Source organism: Miscanthus floridulus, chromosome 8 (assembly GCF_019320115.1).
Source record: "Miscanthus floridulus cultivar M001 chromosome 8, ASM1932011v1, whole genome shotgun sequence".
NCBI lineage: Eukaryota > Viridiplantae > Streptophyta > Magnoliopsida > Poales > Poaceae > Miscanthus > Miscanthus floridulus.
In genome coordinates, this window is record NC_089587.1 from 64,954,547 (window position 1) to 64,976,639 (window position 22,093).

The 22,093-nt window shown below is 48.2% G+C and overlaps 3 protein-coding genes across 3 annotated transcripts; 1 reads left to right on the forward strand and 2 right to left on the reverse strand.

Annotated features, from left to right (window-relative positions):
* Positions 1 to 636: 636 nt before the first annotated feature.
* On the reverse strand, positions 637 to 5,016 carry LOC136472351 (uncharacterized). The gene is made up of 7 exons (XM_066470065.1): positions 4,719 to 5,016; positions 4,316 to 4,486; positions 3,538 to 3,702; positions 3,300 to 3,464; positions 2,816 to 2,950; positions 1,277 to 1,374; positions 637 to 979 (listed from the first exon to the last, which is right to left on the reverse strand). The coding sequence occupies exons 1-7, from the start codon at positions 4,923 to 4,925 to the stop codon at positions 787 to 789; spliced, it is 1,134 nt and encodes a 377-aa protein (XP_066326162.1). The 5' UTR covers positions 4,926 to 5,016; the 3' UTR covers positions 637 to 786.
* Positions 5,017 to 14,194: 9,178 nt separating this feature from the next.
* Positions 14,195 to 17,728, forward strand: LOC136472352 (leucine-rich repeat receptor-like protein kinase TDR). Its single transcript, XM_066470066.1, has one exon. The coding sequence runs from the start codon at positions 14,467 to 14,469 to the stop codon at positions 17,599 to 17,601; it is 3,135 nt and encodes a 1,044-aa protein (XP_066326163.1). The 5' UTR covers positions 14,195 to 14,466; the 3' UTR covers positions 17,602 to 17,728.
* Positions 17,729 to 19,816: 2,088 nt separating this feature from the next.
* On the reverse strand, positions 19,817 to 22,080 carry LOC136469236 (probable RNA-dependent RNA polymerase SHL2). The gene is made up of 2 exons (XM_066467515.1): positions 22,076 to 22,080; positions 19,817 to 21,260 (listed from the first exon to the last, which is right to left on the reverse strand). The coding sequence occupies exons 1-2, from the start codon at positions 22,078 to 22,080 to the stop codon at positions 19,817 to 19,819; spliced, it is 1,449 nt and encodes a 482-aa protein (XP_066323612.1).
* Between the last annotated feature and the right edge of the window lie 13 nt (positions 22,081 to 22,093).

Sequence of the window (22,093 nt, forward strand, 5' to 3'; positions counted from 1 at the left end):
ATGAACGTCACTGTGAATTATTGATGTAGTTGGTGCAGTAACATTTAATATATTATTAGAAACACCAAACGGCATATGTGTAGCTTCTCGGCAAGTGGTGAGTACAGTTAAAGTTAATTAGAAGCTTAATGAGAGGCAACAAAGTCATTTCTCCTGTTTTCTAGCCTGTCCTAAACTTGCTAGAAATCTATTCTTCTAAGGACAGAGGGAACCGTCACCTAGGGGATGGCCGACACACGTCCAGGGGATGTCAGTGTTTTACATGAGAGAATAGTAAGCATACGATTACATAGACGGCTACTGCTAATCTTAGTCACTAATCCATGGGTTGAATTCGGAGGGTGAATCCATGGGGATAAGATCACTGACCGGTCGACTTGTTTCTCAACACTCCGCCTTGATTCAGTCCAGTCTTGAAATCAATCAATAGCTTCAATGCTCTAAAAACCTTATAGGAAAATATGAGATAATAATATTGTTGATATGTCATTAAACTTCTCTAAAACTCATAGAGAGAAATCAAGAGAAATAATATAACATATTCTAGATTTATTGATCCGTTAATCACAACCAACAGGTCCAAGATATCGCTTGCAGATAATATAACCCTGCTACTCCATGACATTTGCTTGAAAATTATCATCATATTCCTCTGTTTCAAATGCCTGTATTAATGTTATCATAACTTTGCATAAACTCGTCAGTCCGGAGCACTCTTAAGTCCATGTACCTAATAATACACAAAAGGTTTTACAATACATTAGCATGCCTGAATTATAACCAAGCTTACAAACCTAAGACCTCTTCCATGGTTACAAACCGGCCCTGCTCGATTGATAATTGCCCAGCCACACCGATGGCAACAGATAGTAGGCCGTCACTTAAGTTGACAGATGGTCCAGATGCACCTTGAGCCTTTATAGCAGACAAGAAATTGAGGTGTTCCAAGTAGCTGGATCCATGATGAAGACCTTGGTACCTATGATACAAACACTTCGTTAAGATACAAGCAAAACTTGCAGTATGCAAAACTATGCATTCTGCATCTTAACTTTAATCCTAAGGCAAAATTAAATATCAATTTCTTATTTTTTGGTTCAGTGTGCCTTAATTATCTGGTCATATAGAATCAGACTACGCTAGTGCAAGAAGCACCGAATATGCAAGCGCTGTAAACAAAGGTGGTACAGGGGCAAGGCCAACAACAAAATTATTACTTTTGAGGCTGTCATTTGAAAACTAAATGCTAATAAGGGACAGCAAAAATAGAGCATACTTGATCCGTTCATCTTCCGCCATTATTGTTACAACTCCATCTCTGCCTTCTGTTCTCTTTCCAAACCTGACAATGCTCTCTGGAACAAAAGTTTCACCCTGTTTCAAAGAAAATGTATCACATACACTAGAACTGAATATTAAACAGAGACAGGATAGCAGAGATTCAAAATCCAGGAAACCAGATTCAACTAAGAAATAAAAGCCATTTCTTTCATCTGAGAAAACACTCAAGATGAGAGGAACCTGAGCTGCCTGTGGTCGACTATGAACAGTAGCACAATAGGGACTCACAGTTCAGACTTGGTAGAAAATAATCTCTCCCTCTCCCTCAAAGCCAGAAAATCTAACTGATGAAGAATATTATAAACCACTATATGCCTTAGGCCTCTTTTAGAGATAATATTGCTGCAAATTCTCAAGGACTCCCATAAGAATCCAGTCCAGATGCTTCCCTTGCCTAATTGATTCGATCATATATCTAGCTCATCAGAACCACCAGTTTGATCTTCATACTGAACTTTTTTTTTTCATGCGGCAAAGTGCATGCTCATGCCTTTTATCACCAAGCTTTTTGTGAACTGACTCACTCATCAATGGTTCACCATCCAAGGTCAGTCTATGAAATATGGCAGGTAGCATTCATGATATCTCAGCTAGACTCTAGAGGCTACCTTATTGCCCAAAAATGAGCCAAGACAAGAGGAAATATTTTGGTGGATTTTCCTAGACCTCCAGGTAATACAAGAAGGTGACCATTCCAGTATTACTGATAATATAGTACAGAAAAGCACAGCCATTTGTTGGATTTGTGAGTTCATGTTTGTATGGTTAGTTTGAGCCTACACAATTTATGGTTCTGTTATGTGTTAGACATATCCGAAATACGTCACACGTTAGTTTAAGCTGCTGTACTTTTTAATTTTACATAGGTATGTGCCAGAAGCTAATTCAAGAGCCCAGTGTAGTTTTACCCACTTGAATCACATTATGTATCTCAAGATTTACCTACAACAACAATTATATAAAAGTACAAATGCTATTAGCAAATGTAATACTAGTAAAAGGATAACGCTAGGCCATGGTTCTTCAGGCACAACGGCGTGCTGATTTCCACGGACCCCTATCTAAGGACAAATATTATGGATATACATATTCAATTCTTTCATATGTCCAAAGCATTCTCAACTAATGTTAGACAAGCTTTCCTTCAATTGGTGTAACAAATATATTCATTAATTAACACTACTTTCAAAGAAAGAAACATTTCATTGAAGGGAACATGTACTTCTACAATTGGTGATATTTTTTCCCTCAAGTTTCAGGCCTTTCTTCTAAGGATAACACACTTGTACGCTGTAACTACACACTACTAGTAAGACAGTAATCAGACAAGAATTTTTGGGGGTAACAAACTGTAAACTGAGCCAATTAAGTATAACTAAGTTACCTAGAATCACATCTGCAAAAGGTTACAGATTAGTATGTCACCACATGGAAAATAAAAAATTGTAAGAGAAACATATAGCTGTATTTGTACCTTCCCAATGTCACCAACCACACAAATTTCTTGCTCATTCCTACTTCCTTCAGCAAACATGCAGAGATCAAGCATGCCACGAGAGCCATTATCAAACTCTACTATCACATATGCATTATCAATAATATCTGGTACCTGCATTAGGAGATAATCAACTTTTAGCCACTACTAGGAATGTTTAAAGGCTGCCTTCAGCCGGAATGTCTTTGGCTGCCTTCAGCAGTTCAGCTTGTGGTTTATTTACTGTTATGGATTAGGAGTTCCAACTGCAACATTGCACAAATGCGCTAGAGCAGTGAGTCTAAATATAAGCACTCAGGCTTTCACCGTTACATTGATCGCAAGTCTTTCAGTAGGAAGAGAAAGACGAAACAGAACATGTTTATTGAAAATGGCATGGCTGCATGGGCATGAGCACAGAGCTATGCATGCACAGAATATGCATCCAATGAAATGTTTTAATCAAGCAGTGAGACAACCAGACCTTTCCATCATACACTTCATCCTTATGGTTAACATCAATGGCCCCAGAAGCCATCACACGAACTGGATTTGCAGCTGCAAACAGTCTCATCAAATCAAAGAAGTGGCAGCACTTCTCTACTAGAGTTCCCCCACTGTTACAATTGAATCTATTCCAGTTGTTCACCTGCACGTTGTAGCACTTACAAACAATAAGAAGTGAACTTGTATGTATTACAAGTAAACACAGCTACCAGTACCTTAACAAGGAAAGGAAAACGGTGTTCGCGTATTGCCACCATTCTGACTTGTCCTAGTGTGCCTCTCTTAACGATGTCTATCAGCTTAGCAACTGGTGGCATATACCTGTATTCTAATCCAACTTGCACAAGTATGTCTGGTCTCTGTTTAGCTGCTTCAATGACCTGTATGGAAACATAAAAGTCAACAGAGATTCGAAGAATGTGAATTTCAAAATGAAACAGAGGACAGGTCACGATATCTAGTTGGTAATATGGGTACTTTTTTCCGAAAAGATACCGGCAAGAGCTGGGCATATTTTCAAACAGAAAAACACCCATGTAAAGCTCAATGTCTGTGGCATAGTAACATAGATACTAATACACAAAAACTGAATGTCTGTGGCATGTAGAGTGAAGCTGAAACAATGAAAACAGTTTTCTTCAACACTATTTTTTTAACACAATAGCAACATAGATACTAATACACAAAAACAGAATGTCCGTGGCATGCAGAGTGAAGCTAAAACTCAATGAAAACAGTTGTCTTCAACAACATGAATCCCATGTTCCCTGGTCAGGAGAACAATGATACTGATTTATGATTTTGGCGGGGTAGAATCATATTGTGCTATTAGAGAGTATGGTTTGGTGATCTGTCCATGAGGATGAAGGTAGACAACAGTGAGGTGATATCAACAAAAGAAACAGAGTAGAATGCGCTAGCTAGCAGTAGCAGGCTAGCAGGTCATGACGAAAATCACATTATCAAACAGATCAAAGTACCGGACTAACTAACCTTCTTGCAATCATGCACAGTGGTGCACAAGGGCTTCTCGACAAGGATGTGGTGCGGTTCGCGGTGGCCGATGATGTCCATGAGTATCTCGTAGTGGGTCATGTTTGGGGACGATACGATGATGGCGTCACAGAGCCCGCTGTCCAGCAGCTCGCGGTGACCTGAAAAGGTCTTGAAACCTTTTGGATGTTACTAAGATTCACTGATTCAGTAATTACCAATTAGTACCCGACTAACAAAGCACATAATTCTGCTTTGCACTTGCACATTCTAATCATAATTGATTCATATTCTATTCAAAATCTGTTTTTTTTATGTGCATACTATTTTATAAGAGGAAACATTTGAGATGTCGGAATCTAGCTGTAGGCTGTATAGCTGATAAATTTGAGGGTATACGTACCTGGGGAGCCGGGAGGCTGAGCTCGGCGGCAAGCTCCAGGCCGAGGCGGAGCGACTCCTGGTGTGGGTCGGCGAGGCCGGTGACCCGGACCCGGACGGACTGCTCCCGCTCGACCTCGGCGGCGAGGTGGGCGAGGTTGTGGAGGTGCTCCCGCCCCATCATCCCCACCCCGACTATCCCGTACCTCACCTCCGCCGCCGCCGCCATGTCCCTCGTCGCGCCGGCAGATAGCCGCCGTCTCCTGAAGCGATGATTGGACTATTGGAGTGGACTGGAGCGAAGACAGGTGGTTGCTGCGTCGCCACTCGCCAAACAAACCGAATCAAGCTCGGTTTCTATTTCCACGATAAAAAAAATGAAATGGGCTTAGACGTATGCAACCCGTTGGATCAGCGATGGTAGGCGCGCGCGCCCCGTCTATGTGAAGTGGGCTTGTTGGGCCGGAAATTCAGGGTGGGCGGCCTTTTATCTTAAATGGGCTGAAGTTACTAATTTTGGCCTTAGGGACTTCTGATGTTGAGGGTACATCTTTCATCTTTGAATCCAATCCAATGGTGACTGAGCTTTTTTGGGTAAGTCATAAGTGTGTGCTGATCACATAGTTTAAATGTGGCTAATGTCGTTCACCAAAACTATGCATGTGGCTAATGGGTGAAGGGAATAATAAGCTTAGCTGTTAAGAATCTATTTTCATTGATGCTATGGTATGTTTTTCATGATGTGTACAAAAAGCAAGAAACAAGTTTTTTTTTTGGCCATCGAACGATTATTCGGGTACGGTTTTGGCCATCAAACTTCAAAATCAGATAGCTTTAGCCATGTAACTATTTAAACCGCATAACTTTAACCCTTAGTTGGTTTCAAAGGTGGATTTGCCTGTAATATATTTTTTCTAAAAAAATAAAAATATGGTTAATGTTCATCGTTGGTTTGTATAGAAGCATAAGAATACAGAGGACAGTAGTTGGGAGATGGAAGACAACTCTATTATTTGTGGATGATTTCAGTACATGAACATCTATATATGATGATGTCCCTTTGAACTCTCCATACATTTTCTTTTATAGAAGGAAGAAGTAAAACATGGCTACTTCAATTTTACTGTTTCATTTCTACACTTCTCTTCTTATCAAATTGGCCACCATTCAAAGTCATTGTTTCACATTAAGGTCATAGTTTCACATTGCTTTTTAACTTTGGTTTCACAATAGTTAAATCTGTACAAATTCAAAGCCAATTAAATAGCTCCTTCAAAAGCAAGTGAAAAGCAACCACAAGCTATCGATAAGCAGGGGGCACAAGCCCCTTAACACCCACCCACCCCCCAACCCAACACACGGCCAGCTCCTCTAACTCAGGAAGGACTACGTCCTCGGACGTACTTGCGCCCGATGTCCTCATTTCCGATCGAGTGGTAGGAAGCACACAACCCAAGAGGAGCTTGTGGGTTCGGCGACCCCGTAAGCCTATCGCGGCGAGTAAGACCGCTTTATATTGATGACTGGTATTTGGTAGATAAATAAAAGTGTTTCTGGAAGCTGTAATTTCATTCCACTAAGAGCAATTGGCCTTCCCGCCCGAAGGAAGATAGAGAATGTTTGGAAAAGAAAACAAAGAGCCCGTTCGTTCCGGTCATCACCGGCAGCCAAGGAGCTAGCCGGCCGGGGTACAATGCAAAATTTGAAAGAAGCTTCTCTTTGGGTCGCGCGGGGCGCCTAAATTTCCGAGCTAGCAAACTAAAGCGGCGGGCGGCATCGATTGCCTGGCACCACCGCTGGTCCGCTGCCGGGGCTGCCGCCGGCCGGCACACACCGGCCCGTCCGGGGTCCGGCCCAATCCCGCGCGTGTCTCATGCAGCAACCATCGATCGGACGCCTGCACGCGTCCATCCTGCATGCTGCCCTACCTCCCTCAGGCCTCAGTGCCTCCCCTGCTTCTCCTTTAACCCATCCAACCCACGCCGGCCTCCATGCTCGATCGTTTCCACCGCGCGCGTCGCGTCCAAAGGCGGCCACACTCCCATCATTCTGTTCCATTTTCCATGCTGAAAAGTTGCAGCTAGCACATACCACTAGTATCATTCAGTCCTGCAGTTGCAGTTAGGCTCTGAAACACATGTAGTAGATTAGATGTACACAACACACACAGATGCAAGGAGGATCACGCATGATGATGAACAGTTCATCATCAGCAGTACGTACGTAGTGAGTGAAACACACGCACGCACACAGCTCCCTCCTGTAATTGCCGCCATCAGTGGCATCGATGATGATGATGATGATGCCATCCGTCGCTTGCAGCGTGGCTCAGCCTCATCAGCTTCAGCTGTTAATTATGCGCACATCTTAGTCTGCATTACATCATGCTTACTCGGTGATGATGACCGACCCATCGATCTTTCGATGCAGAATAAAAGACAAATCCTGCTACGCTTTGCCCGCATTGGAATTTGGAAATGATGAGGACTACTGCGTACTCCTATGTAGGAGTAGGAGTAGATATATAATGAAGAGCATTTTGGACCGCCTTTTCGATTTGTTTAGTCTTGACGCTCACGGGAACGAACGATCCAAGCCAAGAGATCGGGAAAGGCTGGTGCATGAGCTGCTAATCATCACCTTGTCTTAGGACCTACCTATTCAAGTAGGCCTCCCTTATTATTATTTAATTTCAGCGATCTATCTAATCCCTTTTTCAGAGATAACTACCTAGTGCTTTCTCTACAAAGCAGCTAGCAAATGATACAGGTATATACTAATATAATACTCATATACAATGCCCTAATGCAGAGCACATGCAGTGCAGCAGAAAGGCAAAAGAGTGGAAACAAAGATCAACGGGAATATAAGAAAAAATGGCCCTACAGTAGCTAGTAGTACATCCAAAGAAAGGGTAAAGAAAGAGGTAGTAGTTGGCAGGGGGGGGGGGGGGGGGGGGGGGGGCGGCAATCACAGTCTGATGAACGTACAAACCTTGTGCACCATGCATGCATGCGCTTGCTTTCGAGCTCTTTTCCCTTGGAACAATAATCTGCGTGGCCCACACTGTCACTGGGCCACCAGTGTCTGAAATCCATGTGGATACCTGCCTAATAAAATTTCTTGTTTTCCTGCATCATCTGCATTCACGCTATATATATATGTAATGTAATCTAGTATGACGTTTATTCTTATACTCGATCCACCAATCACACATCAGTAGACAAGTCTTGCCGTACGTCGTACAAGCAATCATGCATTGTCATCCTCACACAAAAAAAAATTACAAACTGGATTAGCATATCATCTATCTTGATTGTAAGCACCAACCGTACGTACAATGCATGTTTAAGCTCAATCATCGCACAAGTAACGATAATACACATTCGACCCAAAACTTCCGGGCATAATATCTTCACTCCATTCTATGTTTTACTACCCTACTACTACTGCTAACTCACAGTTGAAAAAGTGATCAGGTCAACTCTGCTTTCATGCTTCTTCCTTCAGTGCTAGCTCTGACTGGTTCGGCTTTGTCTCCCTGCCGCATCCATTTTGCCGCGCATGCACCATGCAGACAGCGCGCATCAAAATAAGCTCAAAACAACACTTCGTCATGCTTAACTAGTTTACTCGGTTTTCAAGGAAACAAAGATGAGTGTTTTTACGATGAATAGATCTCTGCTTGTTGGTTTTTTCTTGGATTCATCTAGTAGAGGTGCCCCCACAATAAGCTGAGGCCTGTCTGAAGGCATGATTTGCCTTGATTTCTACACCCAGACTCCATCGAGAGCTCAGGACAGTTGACACAGCTTGTACTTTTTGTACCTACACTCGAGTGCTTCATCAGCTGCCTGATACTACTATCGGTTAATGTGAGCGCGTTTTAGTTCCAACCCCAAATTTTCAAAAAAGTACTACAGTATTCATCACATCGAATCTTACGATACGTGCATGGAGCATTAAATGTAGACGAAAAAAAACTAATTGCACAGTTTGGTTGAAAATTACGAGACGAACATTTTGAGCCTAATTAGACCATGATTGAACACTAATTATCAAATAAAAACGAAAGTGCTACAGTAGCCCAAATTCACCCAACTAAACACGCGCTGAGTAACCTTTACTTAAACCCCATGGTATATATATGACCTAGCCTGTGCCAGCTCTCACCACTACTGCAATAATGATAGATGCTACATTTCAATCAACCACCAAAGAAAAAAAATGTTGGTTGTGCTTCAAATTTTGAGGAGGCTTAATTAGCATCAAGGTAACAAGTACGTTGGCATCGGAGAAGGGCTTCTAGTTTCTTAACAATCAGTTTTCAGGGGCGGTCGTGGCCCTAGAATAATTACAACAGCCTCTGGAAAGAAATAGGATGCCTCTAAAAATCGTTTCTGAAATAGTGACAATAATGCTATGTTTGAACTAAAAAATGCAGTTATGCTTCAAGTTCTGAGCAAGCAGCCTCTTGCTTCATAATTAAGAATCTGCTATCTATCTTACCTCCACGGACAAATAAACTCTCGTTCAAGAAATTAAGTGTGTTTATTCTTTACCACAGAAACGAAGCTTCTCAGTTCATTATATTGTTCCAAATACTGACAAATATTGCGAGTGATAAATAACTGGATAGTTAATTAGATTATTATAAATATCAACAGACAATACATACATAGTATTAATTAAACAGAGTAGTATATATTTGTTTAATTTTGATCATTCTTCATCGAATATGATTCATGCATGACTGACGTACATACACCACCACCACTCAATCTCAATGTCATCAAACAAACAAGCTTTTTTTGCTCCAATATGACAATAGAAAATGGACTTGCACACCAGCTTGATTACATGGATTAAATTATCCAATTGTATATCCCCCAATCATTAAATGATTAACTAAAGCAACGAACGGATGATAATGCTTATTTGGATCAAAAGTTGCAACCAACATCCATTTTTCTACTGCACTTTAACTAACTTGCCAATTTAATCGGGTTTAAAAGCCGGTGAACTTTGGTACCTGCCTTGTGTCTTGGTTTCAGGAGGGTCGCCTAGCTTGTTCGCCATGCATGAGAAACTATGAAATGCTTTTGCTCTTCTTCGATCTGCAGAGCTGACTTGTTTGCACGGTTTGTGTCGTCTTTGCTCTGCCGCCGCGCATTCATTTTGCCGCGCGCCACTTAAGACACAAGACAGTGCGCATCAAATAGGCTCAAATGGAAGTTCTGGCAATGATTTGTCGTTATTTACTTGGTTCAAGCAAAAGAAGGTTTTTTTTTTGGCGAGGAAAAAAAGAAGGTAAAATGGATCGATGAAATGATAAATATCTCTGCTGAGTTGCAAGACATGATTTGCCTTGGTTGCTTCACCCAGGCCAGAACGCTTCGAGAGAGAGGCAGGGGCACATGGCAGTTTGGTACATTCGAGTGCTTCATATCTGGCGCTGCTGCCTGCTGGTGAGATGAGTAACTTTTACTTAAACCTAGATATGATCATTTTTATATTGTAGTAGTATGACATCGTGCATGCAGGTCATAGATAGGTTGAACCTGATGATAGTGAATATTAGGAGTAGAGGCCACTATTAATATTCCACGAGTGAGGGATCATATAGTATGATTTTTTTTTCTTTTCCAACGAAGAATCGGCCCGAGACGATGTCCATTTTTATTGATAATAAAGAAAGAAGTTATACAACACCTAAGAGCAAAGCCAAACCACTACTGGAAACGCGTACTTTGCCGAGGGCCTGAGGCTTTGCCGAGGGCCAAATATCGGGCACTCGGCAAAGAGACTCTTTGCCGAGGGCCATACAAAGGAGCCCTCGGCAAATAACGGCCCTCGGCAAAGAGGCCTTTGCCGAGGGTACGACCCTCGGCAAAGACAGGCCCACGGCAAATCAAATCTTTGCCGAGGGCCTCGGCCCTCGGCAAAGATACCCTCGGCAAAGTAGGTCCGTTGGGTCACGGCGGCCATTTCCCGTCAAACTTTACCGAGGGCCACCCGTTAGGCCCTCGGCAAAGGTTCGGCAAATTTTTTTTAAGTCTTTGCCGAGGGCCCCAGACCAGGCCCTCGGCAAAGATTTTTTAAAAACCAGTTTTCGGCCAAATTTTTTTTTTATAAATCGGCTTTGCCGAGGGCCCGAGGCTAGGCCCTCGGCAAAGAGGACCTTTGCCGAGGGCCAGGATAGGCCCTCGGCAAAGATTTTTTATTTTTAATTTTAAAATTCTTTGCCGAGGGCCACAGGTTAGGCCCTCGGCAAAGAGCCCTCGGCAATTTTTTTTTTTGGTTTTTTTAGCCCAGTTTTTTTGTGGTGCTACAATACATTGTTTTGAACTCAATTTTAAAATTCAGGCCAATTTTGATTTTGTTTTGTATATTTCCTTAATTTATTTCGATTCTTCGATTTTTTTTGAATATGTCAAATTTGAACTGCAGGTGCATGGAATATTGCAATGTAGTGTTTCGAAAAATGTTATTCATGTTAATTGGTGCATGTTGAGTCCCTATCCACGAGCTCGCATCAAATTTTCACGCATCTTGTTCGCGTAACATGGCGACCGACTTGCCGGGAAAGTGTTTTAAAATTATATAAAATCCATACGAAGTCCGAAAATCACGAAACTTGGCGAGATGTCATGTTATCGCATGTGTAGGCTGTGGTAAAAAATTGAGAATGGTTCGAGCGAGTTGTGACGTTGGATGCCTGAAAAATCCTGAAAATTTCTTTGCCGAGGGCCAGGGAGTAGGCCCTCGGCAAAGGGTTAAAATTCAAAAAAACCATTTCTTTGCCGAGGGCCGGCCCTCGGCAAAGAATTTTAAAAAATCCTGAATATTTCTTTGCCGAGGGCCATAGAGGAGGCCCTCGGCAAAGATTTAAAAAAAAATAAAAACTTTTATTTGCCGAGGGTCGGCCCTCGGGAAACAAATTCAAAAAAAAAAACCATTTCTTTGCCGAGGGTCGGCCCTCGGCAAAGAAACCGCCTACGGTGCCGGCATTTGACGGCGTCTTTTCTTTGCCGAGGGTGATCCTGGCCCTCGGCAAAGGCTTTGCCGAGTGCCCGATAAAGGGCCCTCGGCAAAGACCCCTTCGCCGTCTAAAAATTCCCCGAGGGGTCTTTGCCGAGGGCAGCCCTCGGCAAAGCCTTTGCCGAGGGTTTCTAGTCCTTTGCCGAGGGCCAGAGGCCCTCGGCAAAGCATGCGCCTCCAGTAGTGAACACAAGGATCATGCAGAGTCTATTTGCAGAGAACAAGTAGCCGATCGAGCTAGAACTCAAACTTTAAGCTAGGACAGCAAACAACAAAGTGTCCAGGATTCAGAGAGAGCGCCGGGCAGGGAAGCAACAGGAAGAGCTTTGACACGCACTCGCTCGCTTTCGCACAGGTTGCCGGCCCCAGTAGCCACTGGGATGAAGCATGGGAATCTGCACGAGGGCCGGGGCCGTCCATGGAGCAATTGAGCATGTGCAGACACACTCACTCAGCCTGTCAGCCAGTAGGTGGATGCCACTGACCATCACAGCCGCTTCCATTCATCCATTGCATGCATCGAAGTTACAAAAAGAAGACGGCAGTAGGCGCGTCTGGCTGGAGGAGGAAGAAGGATATCAACGCCTTGGCACTGGCAGCAGCAGCCTCATCGAGTGCACTCCTTAGTCCTTCCCCCTGCCTCACTCGCTCCAAAGCATGCAATCCGAGCGGCCGGCGCGGCACCACCCCCTCTCTCTCACTGACACCGTGGGCCCGTGCACATACATACATCAGCCACACCGTCCGTTCACCAGCCAGCCAGCGACCCTTTAGTTTGTCCGTTAGCTGTAGCTCTTTTGAGAAAGGGAGAAAAGGTTGCAAACCCCTAGCGAGGTATAGAGCTAGATCATCGTCTGGAATATATGGAAGGAAAGTGAAAGAAACAATGCCGGGCAAAAGAGATTTCTATGTCGCCTTGTTGTCGCGTACAGCAAAAACAATAACACATGCACTGTTCAACATGGTGCCACAAAGTCCACAAAAGGCTAAAGGCCCTGAATCCCTCAACCCTCATCCTTAGTCTCTTGTCTCTTGCGGCTTCGTATGGCAAATACTCGATGGGAGATGTGGGTATACATACAATCTTCTCACTACTATTTTTGGCGCTCTTTAGCTCGAATTTAGATACTCATTTCTTCTAACTCCTTCCATCCCAAAACAAAATGTCATTTTCACTTTTAGAGGAGCCAATCAGTTTTAATTTTGACTAAATATATAAAAAATACTTATATTTATAATGTGTAATAAGTATCATTAGATGAATATTGAAATATGTTTTCGCAATAACCTATTTAGATATATAAATGTTGATATTCTTTTCTTATAAATTTATTCAAACTCAAAACGATTGACTTACTTCAAACTACGATGACATTCTTTTTGCTATGGAAGGGAGTATTTAAAACGGTAAAGTCCATGTTCCAACCTCTAACTTACAATACAATCCAGTTTTTAACCCTTGACCACTAAAGCGGGCACCGGAGCCCTCTGACAATTAAAACTGAACAAATTTGGTCCTCTAGATGATTTCAAGAGAGGTTTTTTATTTTTTTTTAAAAAATAATTAAAATATATCTTAATATCGAAAATATCATAGCTACTTTAATTGACATCAGATAAATATGCAACCAGTACTATTTTTTTCTAAAGATGCTATCTATTTGTTGGTGGATATATTTAGATTTATTTGGAACTTGTTTATTTTCTCATATTGTTTTGTTACTCATATTCAGACATTAATACCATTATTAACAAATAAGATTTAAATAATTCCAAACATAGTATCAATAGATAGATAACATTTTTTTGAAAAAGTTTGGTATTAGTTTTCACATTTTTCTGATTTAAAATAAATTACTTACGATTTTTTAGAGATTAAACCAATTGTTATTATTTTTAGAAAATATAAAATCATCTATGTTTAACCAGCTAGAGGACCAAACTTGTCTAGTTCTAATAGTTGAAGGGTGTTTAGTACTCAAATAAGTTGAAGGTTGAAATATTCTTTACTGGTTTCCCCTATTTAAAAATACCGCTCATCTGTGTTTCATATTTTTTTTTCTAGAAGGGGCTAGGACGTCTAACTACCCCACATACACCTTGCTGAAAATGCAGCCGAGAAGACGAGGCTGAGCTCAAATTGCAGCAGCAAATGAAAATAAACGCAGGCCCAAGAGATGAACAAAGTGTAAGAGGGAAAATGCTTGTGTCGGAAAATGTCAGGTGGGATTTAATTTTCCTCTTTGAAAGAAGTTCATAAACCTAGCAAACTAGCAGAATGAGGAAGACAAAACGGAGTAGTGGACTATTGATAGCTCGTAGCTGTGATGAGAGGCAATAGGCATGTGCATGCACGGCACAGCCAAAAAGCCTATCCGCCATTGCCGCCGCCTGCACTGCAATGGTGAGAAGAGAAAAGCTTTTGAAGCCATCCAGTCCGTTCAGCAAAGTCTCGCCACTCGCCCACTCTTGCAGTGCCCGGCCCGACCACCACCATCATCACCTCCTCCTCCACTCCACCGCACCTCACCACCATCCCCCCTCCCTCTCCTGGCGCTGCCCCTGCGCGCGCGCTCTCCACTCCACAGTTCACTCCTCATGTCGTCCACCACCACCACCTCCTCCTCCTCCATCATGACCTTCGCCAGTGCGCCACCACCTTTCTCCTCACCATTTTACCACCCCCGCCCTCCTCCCATTCATGCCACCATCGCCGCGCCTCCGCCAGCATGGCCGCCACCACGGGCACCTCCTCCTCCTCGCCGCCGCCGCTCCCGCTCCACGGCGGCCTCCTACTCCTGCTCCCTCTCCTAGCCATCACCTCCGCCGCGTCCTCAGCTCCGCTGCCCCTCCTCGCGCTGCTCTCCCTCAAGTCCTCCCTACACGACCCGTCCGGCGCGCTCCGCCCCTGGACGTACGCGTCCGCGGCGTCGGCGGGCGCGACGCGGTCACTGGCCCCGCCGTGGTGCGCGTGGCCGGGCGTGTCCTGCGACCCGGCCACGGGGGACATCGCGGGGCTCGACCTCTCCCGCCGCAACCTCTCCGGCACATTCTCCGCCACCGCTGCCAGGCTGCTGGCGCCCACGCTGACGTCGCTCAACCTCAGCGGGAACGCGTTCGCGGGGGAGTTCCCGGCCGCGGCGGTATTCCAGCTCCGGCGGCTGGAGTCGCTCGACGTCAGCCACAACTTCTTCAACGGCACGTTCCCCGACGGCGTCGCGGCGCTCGGCGGCGCGCTCGCCGTGCTCGATGCCTACAGCAACTGCTTCGTCGGCCCGCTGCCACGTGGCCTCGGCAAGCTGCGTCGGCTCCAGCTGCTCAACCTCGGCGGCAGCTTCTTCAACGGGAGCGTCCCGGCCGAGATCGGGCAGCTCCGCTCGCTGCGGTTCCTGAACCTCGCCGGGAACGCGCTGACCAGGCGGCTCCCTTCGGAGCTCGGCGCCCTCGCGTCGCTGGAGCAGCTGGAGATCGGATACAATGCCTACGACGGCGGCGTTCCCGTGGAGCTCGGCAACCTGACGCGGCTCCAGTACCTCGACATCGCCGTCGCTAACCTGTCCGGCCCGCTGCCGCCGGAGCTCGGCGAGCTCGCGCAGCTCGAGAAGCTGTTCCTGTTCAAGAACCGGCTCGCCGGTGCCATACCGCCGCGGTGGTCCCGCCTCTGCGCGCTGCAGGCTCTCGACCTGTCGGACAACCTGCTCGCCGGCGCCATCCCGTCGGGGCTCGGGGATCTCGCCAACCTCACGATGCTGAACCTCATGAGCAACTTCCTCTCCGGCACGATCCCGGCGGCGATCGGCGCGCTGCCGAGCCTCGAGGTGCTGCAGCTCTGGAACAACTCGCTCACCGGACGGCTGCCGGAGTCACTGGGCGCGAGCGGGCGGCTCGTCCGCGTCGACGTGTCGACCAACTCCCTGTCCGGTCCGATTCCTCCCAGGATGTGCACCGGCAACCGTCTCGCCCGCCTCATCCTCTTCGACAACCGCTTCGACTCAGCCATCCCGGCCAGCCTCGCCACCTGCTCGTCGCTCTGGCGCGTCCGGCTGGAATCCAACCGCCTGTCCGGCGAGATCCCGGTCGGGTTCGGCGCGATCCGCAATCTGACATACCTGGACCTGAGCTCCAACTCGCTCACCGGCGGCATTCCTTCCGATCTCGTGGCTTCTCCGAGCCTCGAGTACATGAACATCTCCGGCAACCCCGTCGGCGGCGCGCTCCCGAACGTGTCGTGGCAGGCGCCGAACCTGCAAGTGTTCGCGGCAAGCAAGTGCGCCCTGGGCGGCGAGGTCCCAGCGTTCGGCGCCGCGGGGTGTTCGAACCTGTACCGGCTGGAGCTGGCAGGGAATGACCTCACCGGTGCAATCCCCAGTGACATCAGCACGTGCAAGCGGCTGGTGAGCTTGAGGCTGCAGCACAACCAGCTCACCGGCGAGATCCCGGCAGAGCTCGCCGCCTTGCCGTCCATCACCGAGATCGACCTGTCCTGGAACGAGCTCACCGGCGTCGTCCCGCCGGGCTTCACTAACTGCACCACGCTGGAGACCTTCGACGTGTCCTTCAACCATTTGATGACCGCTGGCTCGCCGTCATCGGCGGCGTCACTAGGAGCCGGCGCGGTGACCTCCGCTCGGCGCACCGCGGCAATGTGGATTTCCGCTGTGGTGGTGGCCTTCGCGGGGATGACGGTGCTCGCCGTCACCGCACGCTGGCTGCAGTGGCGCGAGGACGGCACCGGCGCGCCGGGCGGCGGTAGCGTGGGCGGCGCACGTGCACGCCCCAACGTCGTCGTCGGGCCGTGGCGGATGACCGCGTTCCAGAGGCTGGACTTCACCGCCGACGACGTGGCGCGGTGCGTCGAGGGGAGCGACGGCATCATCGGCGCCGGGTCGTCCGGGACGGTGTACCGCGCGAAGATGCCGAACGGCGAGGTGATCGCGGTGAAGAAGCTGTGGCGCCAGCCGTCAGCGCACAAGGAGGGAGGAGGAGGAGCTCCGGCGGCGGAGCCACCACCGAAGCGGCGGAAGGAGCCATCAGCTGACGCGGACGGCAACGGCAACGGAAACAGGAGCATGCTCGCCGAGGTGGAGGTGCTGGGCCACCTCCGGCACCGCAACATCGTCCGGCTGCTGGGGTGGTGCACCGACGGTGAGGCCACGCTGCTCCTCTACGAGTACATGCCGAACGGCAGCCTGGACGACCTCCTGCACGGCGCTGCCGGCGCCGGCGCCGCGGGCAAGGCGGGGCTGGGCTGGGACGCGCGGCACCGGATCGCGGTGGGCGTGGCGCAGGGCGTGAGCTACCTGCACCACGACTGCGTGCCGGCCGTGGCGCACCGCGACCTCAAGCCCAGCAACATCCTGCTCGACGCCGACATGGAGGCGCGCGTGGCCGACTTCGGCGTCGCCAAGGCGCTCCACGGCGCCGCGCCCATGTCCGTCGTCGCCGGCTCCTACGGCTACATCGCACCAGAGTACACGTACACTCTGCAAGTAGACGAGAAGAGCGACGTGTACAGCTTCGGCGTGGTGCTTCTGGAGATCCTGACCGGCCGGAGGTCTGTGGAGGCGGAGTACGGCGAGGGGAGCAACATCGTGGACTGGGTGAGGCGAAAGGTCGCCGGCGCCGGCGCCGCCCGCGACGTGATGGACGCGGCGGTGTGGGCGGCTGACCAGCAGCAGACCGGCGGCGAGGCGGCGGCTCGGGACGAGATGGCGCTGGCGCTGCGGGTGGCGCTGCTCTGCACCAGCCGGTGCCCGCAGGAGCGGCCGCCGATGAGGGACGTCGTGTCCATGCTGCAGGAGGCCAGGCGCGGGCGGAAGCTCCTGCCCAAGAAGCAGCAAGCGCAACCAACAAAGATTAATTAGCAACGACCACGTGTTACGTACGTGTAGGTGTATTTGTATTACTAGCTACTTACTAAACTGTGTGCTTTGTCATGTAGTCGTGTCATGTATAATGTCTTCCTAGATCACTGTATGAGTAAAGATTCGCGACTTTCGAATGATGTCATATTTCAAAGCCAAGACCAAATCGAAAATATTTCGAGTTTCTTAAACTAGCTATAATCAATCAATGCTCTAGTTCAGCATAGGTGTTTGTCGTTACATGGCTATTAAAATTTTCAAGGATAAATTGAATATAACTAATAAAAATAAATAATTTTCTTTGAACCGGTCTATTTGAAACTCGAGTGATCTGTCTCCTCTAATCCCTCAAGCAATTTGAGGAGAGAAAATTACACAAGTACAAAATCCAAGCAATGCAACGGACCAAATCACTCAAAGAAAAGCTGAAAACAGAATCTGAGTAAAACAAAGCTTATAGTGACATAAATTCTCCCTCCCCCTTCCCTCCCCGTCCACTACGGCCAAATATAGGTAAGTAAACTAAAAAAATAAAATCAAACAATAACAAAAAAAATCAAATAAAAAGCATAGAGACACAGATGCATGATGCAACAAAACACTGTTGGACTTAGAGCCAACCATTTGGGCTGCGGCTGTTGTCGGACACAAAAAACACTGGCTACAATGTTTTTCAGCAGCTGATGCATGATGTAAAAAAAGGAATTTTCTGATGGATCTTCATAAAAATGGCAAGCTATTTTGCAGCATTCTAACTATTAGTATAAGCAATGAATTTCTATGGAGATCAACAGCAAAGAAACATATGAAAAGAAAAATTAAACGAAGCAAATAACGTATTTCAAAAACAAATGCACGATGCAAAACAAATGAATTTCCTTACAAAAATCCCTAGTCTTCACTTGGTTTGCTACCAAAATTTTTCAATCTCCCGTCTTTGACTTACTAAATCTATGACAAATATTTTTATCCAACTTTTAACACCTTTTGTTTGATAAGAAATATTCGACTTGTTCAGCTTGTTTTTTCAGCCGGAACAGTGTTTTTCTCTCACAACAATTCAGCTAGAACAGTATTTTTCAGCCAGTTTCAATCAAGTTTCGTACCAACGAATGGGGCCAAACTTTAGTAGCCAACTAAGCAACCCTTGATAGTGGTGTTTGGAAAGGGGTTAGGATAGGGACAGGGAAATATAGATGGGTAAGAAAGAGGAGGTACCCATGTTTGGGTTGTTCATGGTTCAGGGCCGTGTTCGGCTGGCTGGCTGGCTGGTTGCCGGCTGGCCAGCCAACACACAAAAACACTGTTCATAATCAGCTGGAACAGTATTTTTCTTTCACAATAATTAGCCGGAACAGTATTTTTCAGTCCTGCCGAACAGGGCCCAGGTTAGGGAAATACTGTAGGGCAAAAATAAATAAATAATAAAAAAAGAGGGAAAAAATGTCGACATCTCCTCGCTCGTGGCCCCGATCATCTCGTCACCCCTTCCACCGGTGGAGTGGACCGGTCTGGCGGACCTCGCCATCAACTCCGGCCTCGTGCCTGGCGGACCGCGCGGCTGCTGTGGAGCGGCGACCCCACCGCTGCTCCGGCAGTACGGACGATGAAGCCGACTCCACCGGTGGGGGCGGTTGCTGCTCCGGCAGCGCGTGCGGCGAGGGCGGGCTGGGTCTCCAGCAGAGCCGGAGGGGATGGCGACTGGGGCTCCCGCAGCGCCGACGGTGAGCGCGGCTGGGCCTCCTGCGCTGAGGGCGGTTGGGGCTCCCGCTTCTCCGACGGCGAGGCACTGTGGCTGGGCCTCCTGCGCGCCCAACTTCCCTCCTTCTGCCACGCTGCGTGCTTGTAGTTGCAGCTCCCAATTGCCCCACGGGCCGTCGGCTCCTATTCTTCGCTTCCATGGATTTCGATGGACGGGAAATCCCTCCGGCGACCGGCGAATGTCTCCTGCGACAAGGACCGTGATTCGCGTGGCGGACCTATCATCGTGCGATTCCTCCTCACGGCCATGCTAGCTGTCTGCTGCGACACATGAGCGCCGATAGGCTTCCTCAGCTCCGGTGGATGGACGAGATCGATTTTGGTGGAGATCATATCTGAGTCGAAGCAGGTAAGCATGAATCGGTATTTCCGGGCTTTTTACATATTTACCATTATTACGATCGCCACCTACAGGAATAGCACTCTTAGAATGACGCTTACAAATTTAGCCGTTTTAGTTCACGCTCCTTTCATTTTTACCACTTTCGTCTATGTGGCACGCCAACTCGTGCTGACACGCTGGCACCGGCACGGGAAATGACCCCGCTGCCCCCGGCCATCTTTCAATTAGCCGTTGCCCTCTCCCTTTTCTCTCTGTGAAGAACCAAGCTGATCTATCCTTCATCTGGTTCGATGAGAATGCAAGGAAAGAGTACTTCCTACCACACAAGTGGAAACCCTTTGTCATAAGTGTGTGCACACGCCTATAAATTGTTGTCTTGTGCTGGAACGATTTTGACATCAAGCTCTGGACAATCGGTGCGGCATGGAAGTTGAGTGCATTGACATTTAGCAGCTGCATACCTTCATCCATAAAAGTTACCCTCAAGAACCGATCCGCCACATGATGATAGTGCCGAATGACGCGGTTAGAGCGCTCCACTTGTGGCGGCATACAATATGCCCTGGTGGGAGTGATCACCAGCCTCCGCACCACAGCATTATAATCACCAGCAACCTTGCCCCTGCTGCGAGGATGAATTAGTTTGGGATTTTTGGCAACCCGATCCTGCACATTTTTCAGCCTCCAGCATACATCAAACACCTGAGAATTTTCTCCTAACAGCTCCGTCAGCGCGGCCACATTCACATGCTCCTCTTCTCTCTTGAGCACAGAGAAGAATTTGGACGTGAGCTGGTGCTCGTTCACTATCCCCTTGTGCACCAGCACATTAACCAAGAACAAGACTGGAAACTGGAGCTCCTCGACATGCTGCACGCACAAGAAAAGGTCCTGCATTGGCTTCCCAAACTCTGGCTCGTCGTGCACCTTGAACCCCGGCCACCCAATGTCGCAGACCACAGTCGGCACCCTCTTCTCCTTCATGTACGCCAGTGCATTCTTCATCTTTGGCCAGAACCACGTCTTGAACGAGATCCTGTACATCCAGCACCGCCCAATGGCCCCGCTGGCGGTGATGTCGGTGGTCCGTATCCATGGGTCGTCGTCGTCATCGTCGAGCAGGTCAAAAGGCACCGATTGGTGGACGCCATCGGCCGCCGTGTGGTAGTACAGCAGGGGCGCGGCCGAGAGCCGGAGCAGCAACGAGTCATCGGTCGGGAACACCAGGAGCTCGGCGATGTCGTCGACGGAAAACTCAACCTTGAAGTCGCAGCGCAGCACCACCGCGGCGCCGCGGGAGGCAGGGAACGCGAACGCGGTGTCACAGGAAAACACCAGCCGGCAACTGCCGTCTAACGGGTCGATGACGAAGTCGAGGCCGGAGCTGGAGCTGGAGTCAGCGGAGTCCTCCGGGCAGCGCCAGGAGACGGCGAAGGCGTCCGGCGCCCAGAGGTTGCCGACCTCGACGCGCGCGTCCGTGAAGCGGAACGGCTTGGCGCTCTGGCGGCGCGGCGCGCGGTCACGGAGAGGGAAAAGGGAGAGGGCAACGACGCGTCTAATTGAAAGATGGCTGGGGCAGCAGGGTCATTTCCCATGCCGGTGCCAGCGTGTCACCACGAGCTGGCGTGCCACATGAGCGAAAGTGGTAAAAATGAAAGGAGCGCGAACTAAAACGGCTAAATTTGTAAGCGTCATTCTAAGAGTGCGATTCCTGTAAGTGGCGATCGTAATAATGGTAAATATGTAAAAAGCCCGGTATTTCCCACCCAAACCCACCCCCTTCGTTGGGGATTTTTAACTTTTTGCCATCTTTACGGATGACACTCCTTCGTTTGTTACTTTTATACGCGCTCCTACACAATTACCATCGCAAAACACTAAACCTCCTACGTTTTTGCCATTTTTGCTGACATGGCACGCCAGGTGAGCACGCCAGCGTGGCAGTGAGCCTGAGAAGGCCTACAGAGCATGCGAAATGACCTATTTATCCTTGTTGCTTCTCTTCCTCTACTCACTAACGCGTGGGCCCCACACGCCAGCTTTGTCTTTAACCTCTAGCCATCACCCCAAGCCGAGCGACCCGACAGCGAGCGGGCTCTGGCGGCGAAGGGAGGAGCGACGCGCTGGCACCTAGGCCGTGCTGCTACAGAGCTGCTGCCTCATAAAAGCTCCCTACGCTTGCTCCTGTTTGCAGCTTCCACGGAGGCGGGGTAGAAGACTGGAGCTTGCACGGAGCTACGGCCATGACTGGAGCTCCATCGTCACCATCGATCTCCCCCATCCAGCCGTCTCTACTACTGCCAACGGGCTCTGCGAGTTCGCAGTGGCATGACGACTTCACCCCGCTACTTATCGTTCGGCAACCCCCACCCCATTGCCGTGAACCAC

Excerpts from the sequence above, each read along its gene's own strand:
- LOC136472351 (XM_066470065.1), bottom strand. The coding sequence starts at position 4,925 with ATGGCGGCGGCGGCGGAGGTGAGGTACGGGATAGTCGGGGTGGGGATG. Across the intron at positions 4,487-4,718 it reads TCAGCCTCCCGGCTCCCCAG|ACCTTTTCAGGTCACCGCGA; the intron begins GTACGTATACCC and ends AAAGGTTTCAAG. Across the intron at positions 3,465-3,537 it reads GTTTTCCTTTCCTTGTTAAG|GTGAACAACTGGAATAGATT; the intron begins GTACTGGTAGCT and ends TACAACGTGCAG.
- LOC136472352 (XM_066470066.1), top strand. The coding sequence starts at position 14,467 with ATGGCCGCCACCACGGGCACCTCCTCCTCCTCGCCGCCGCCGCTCCCG.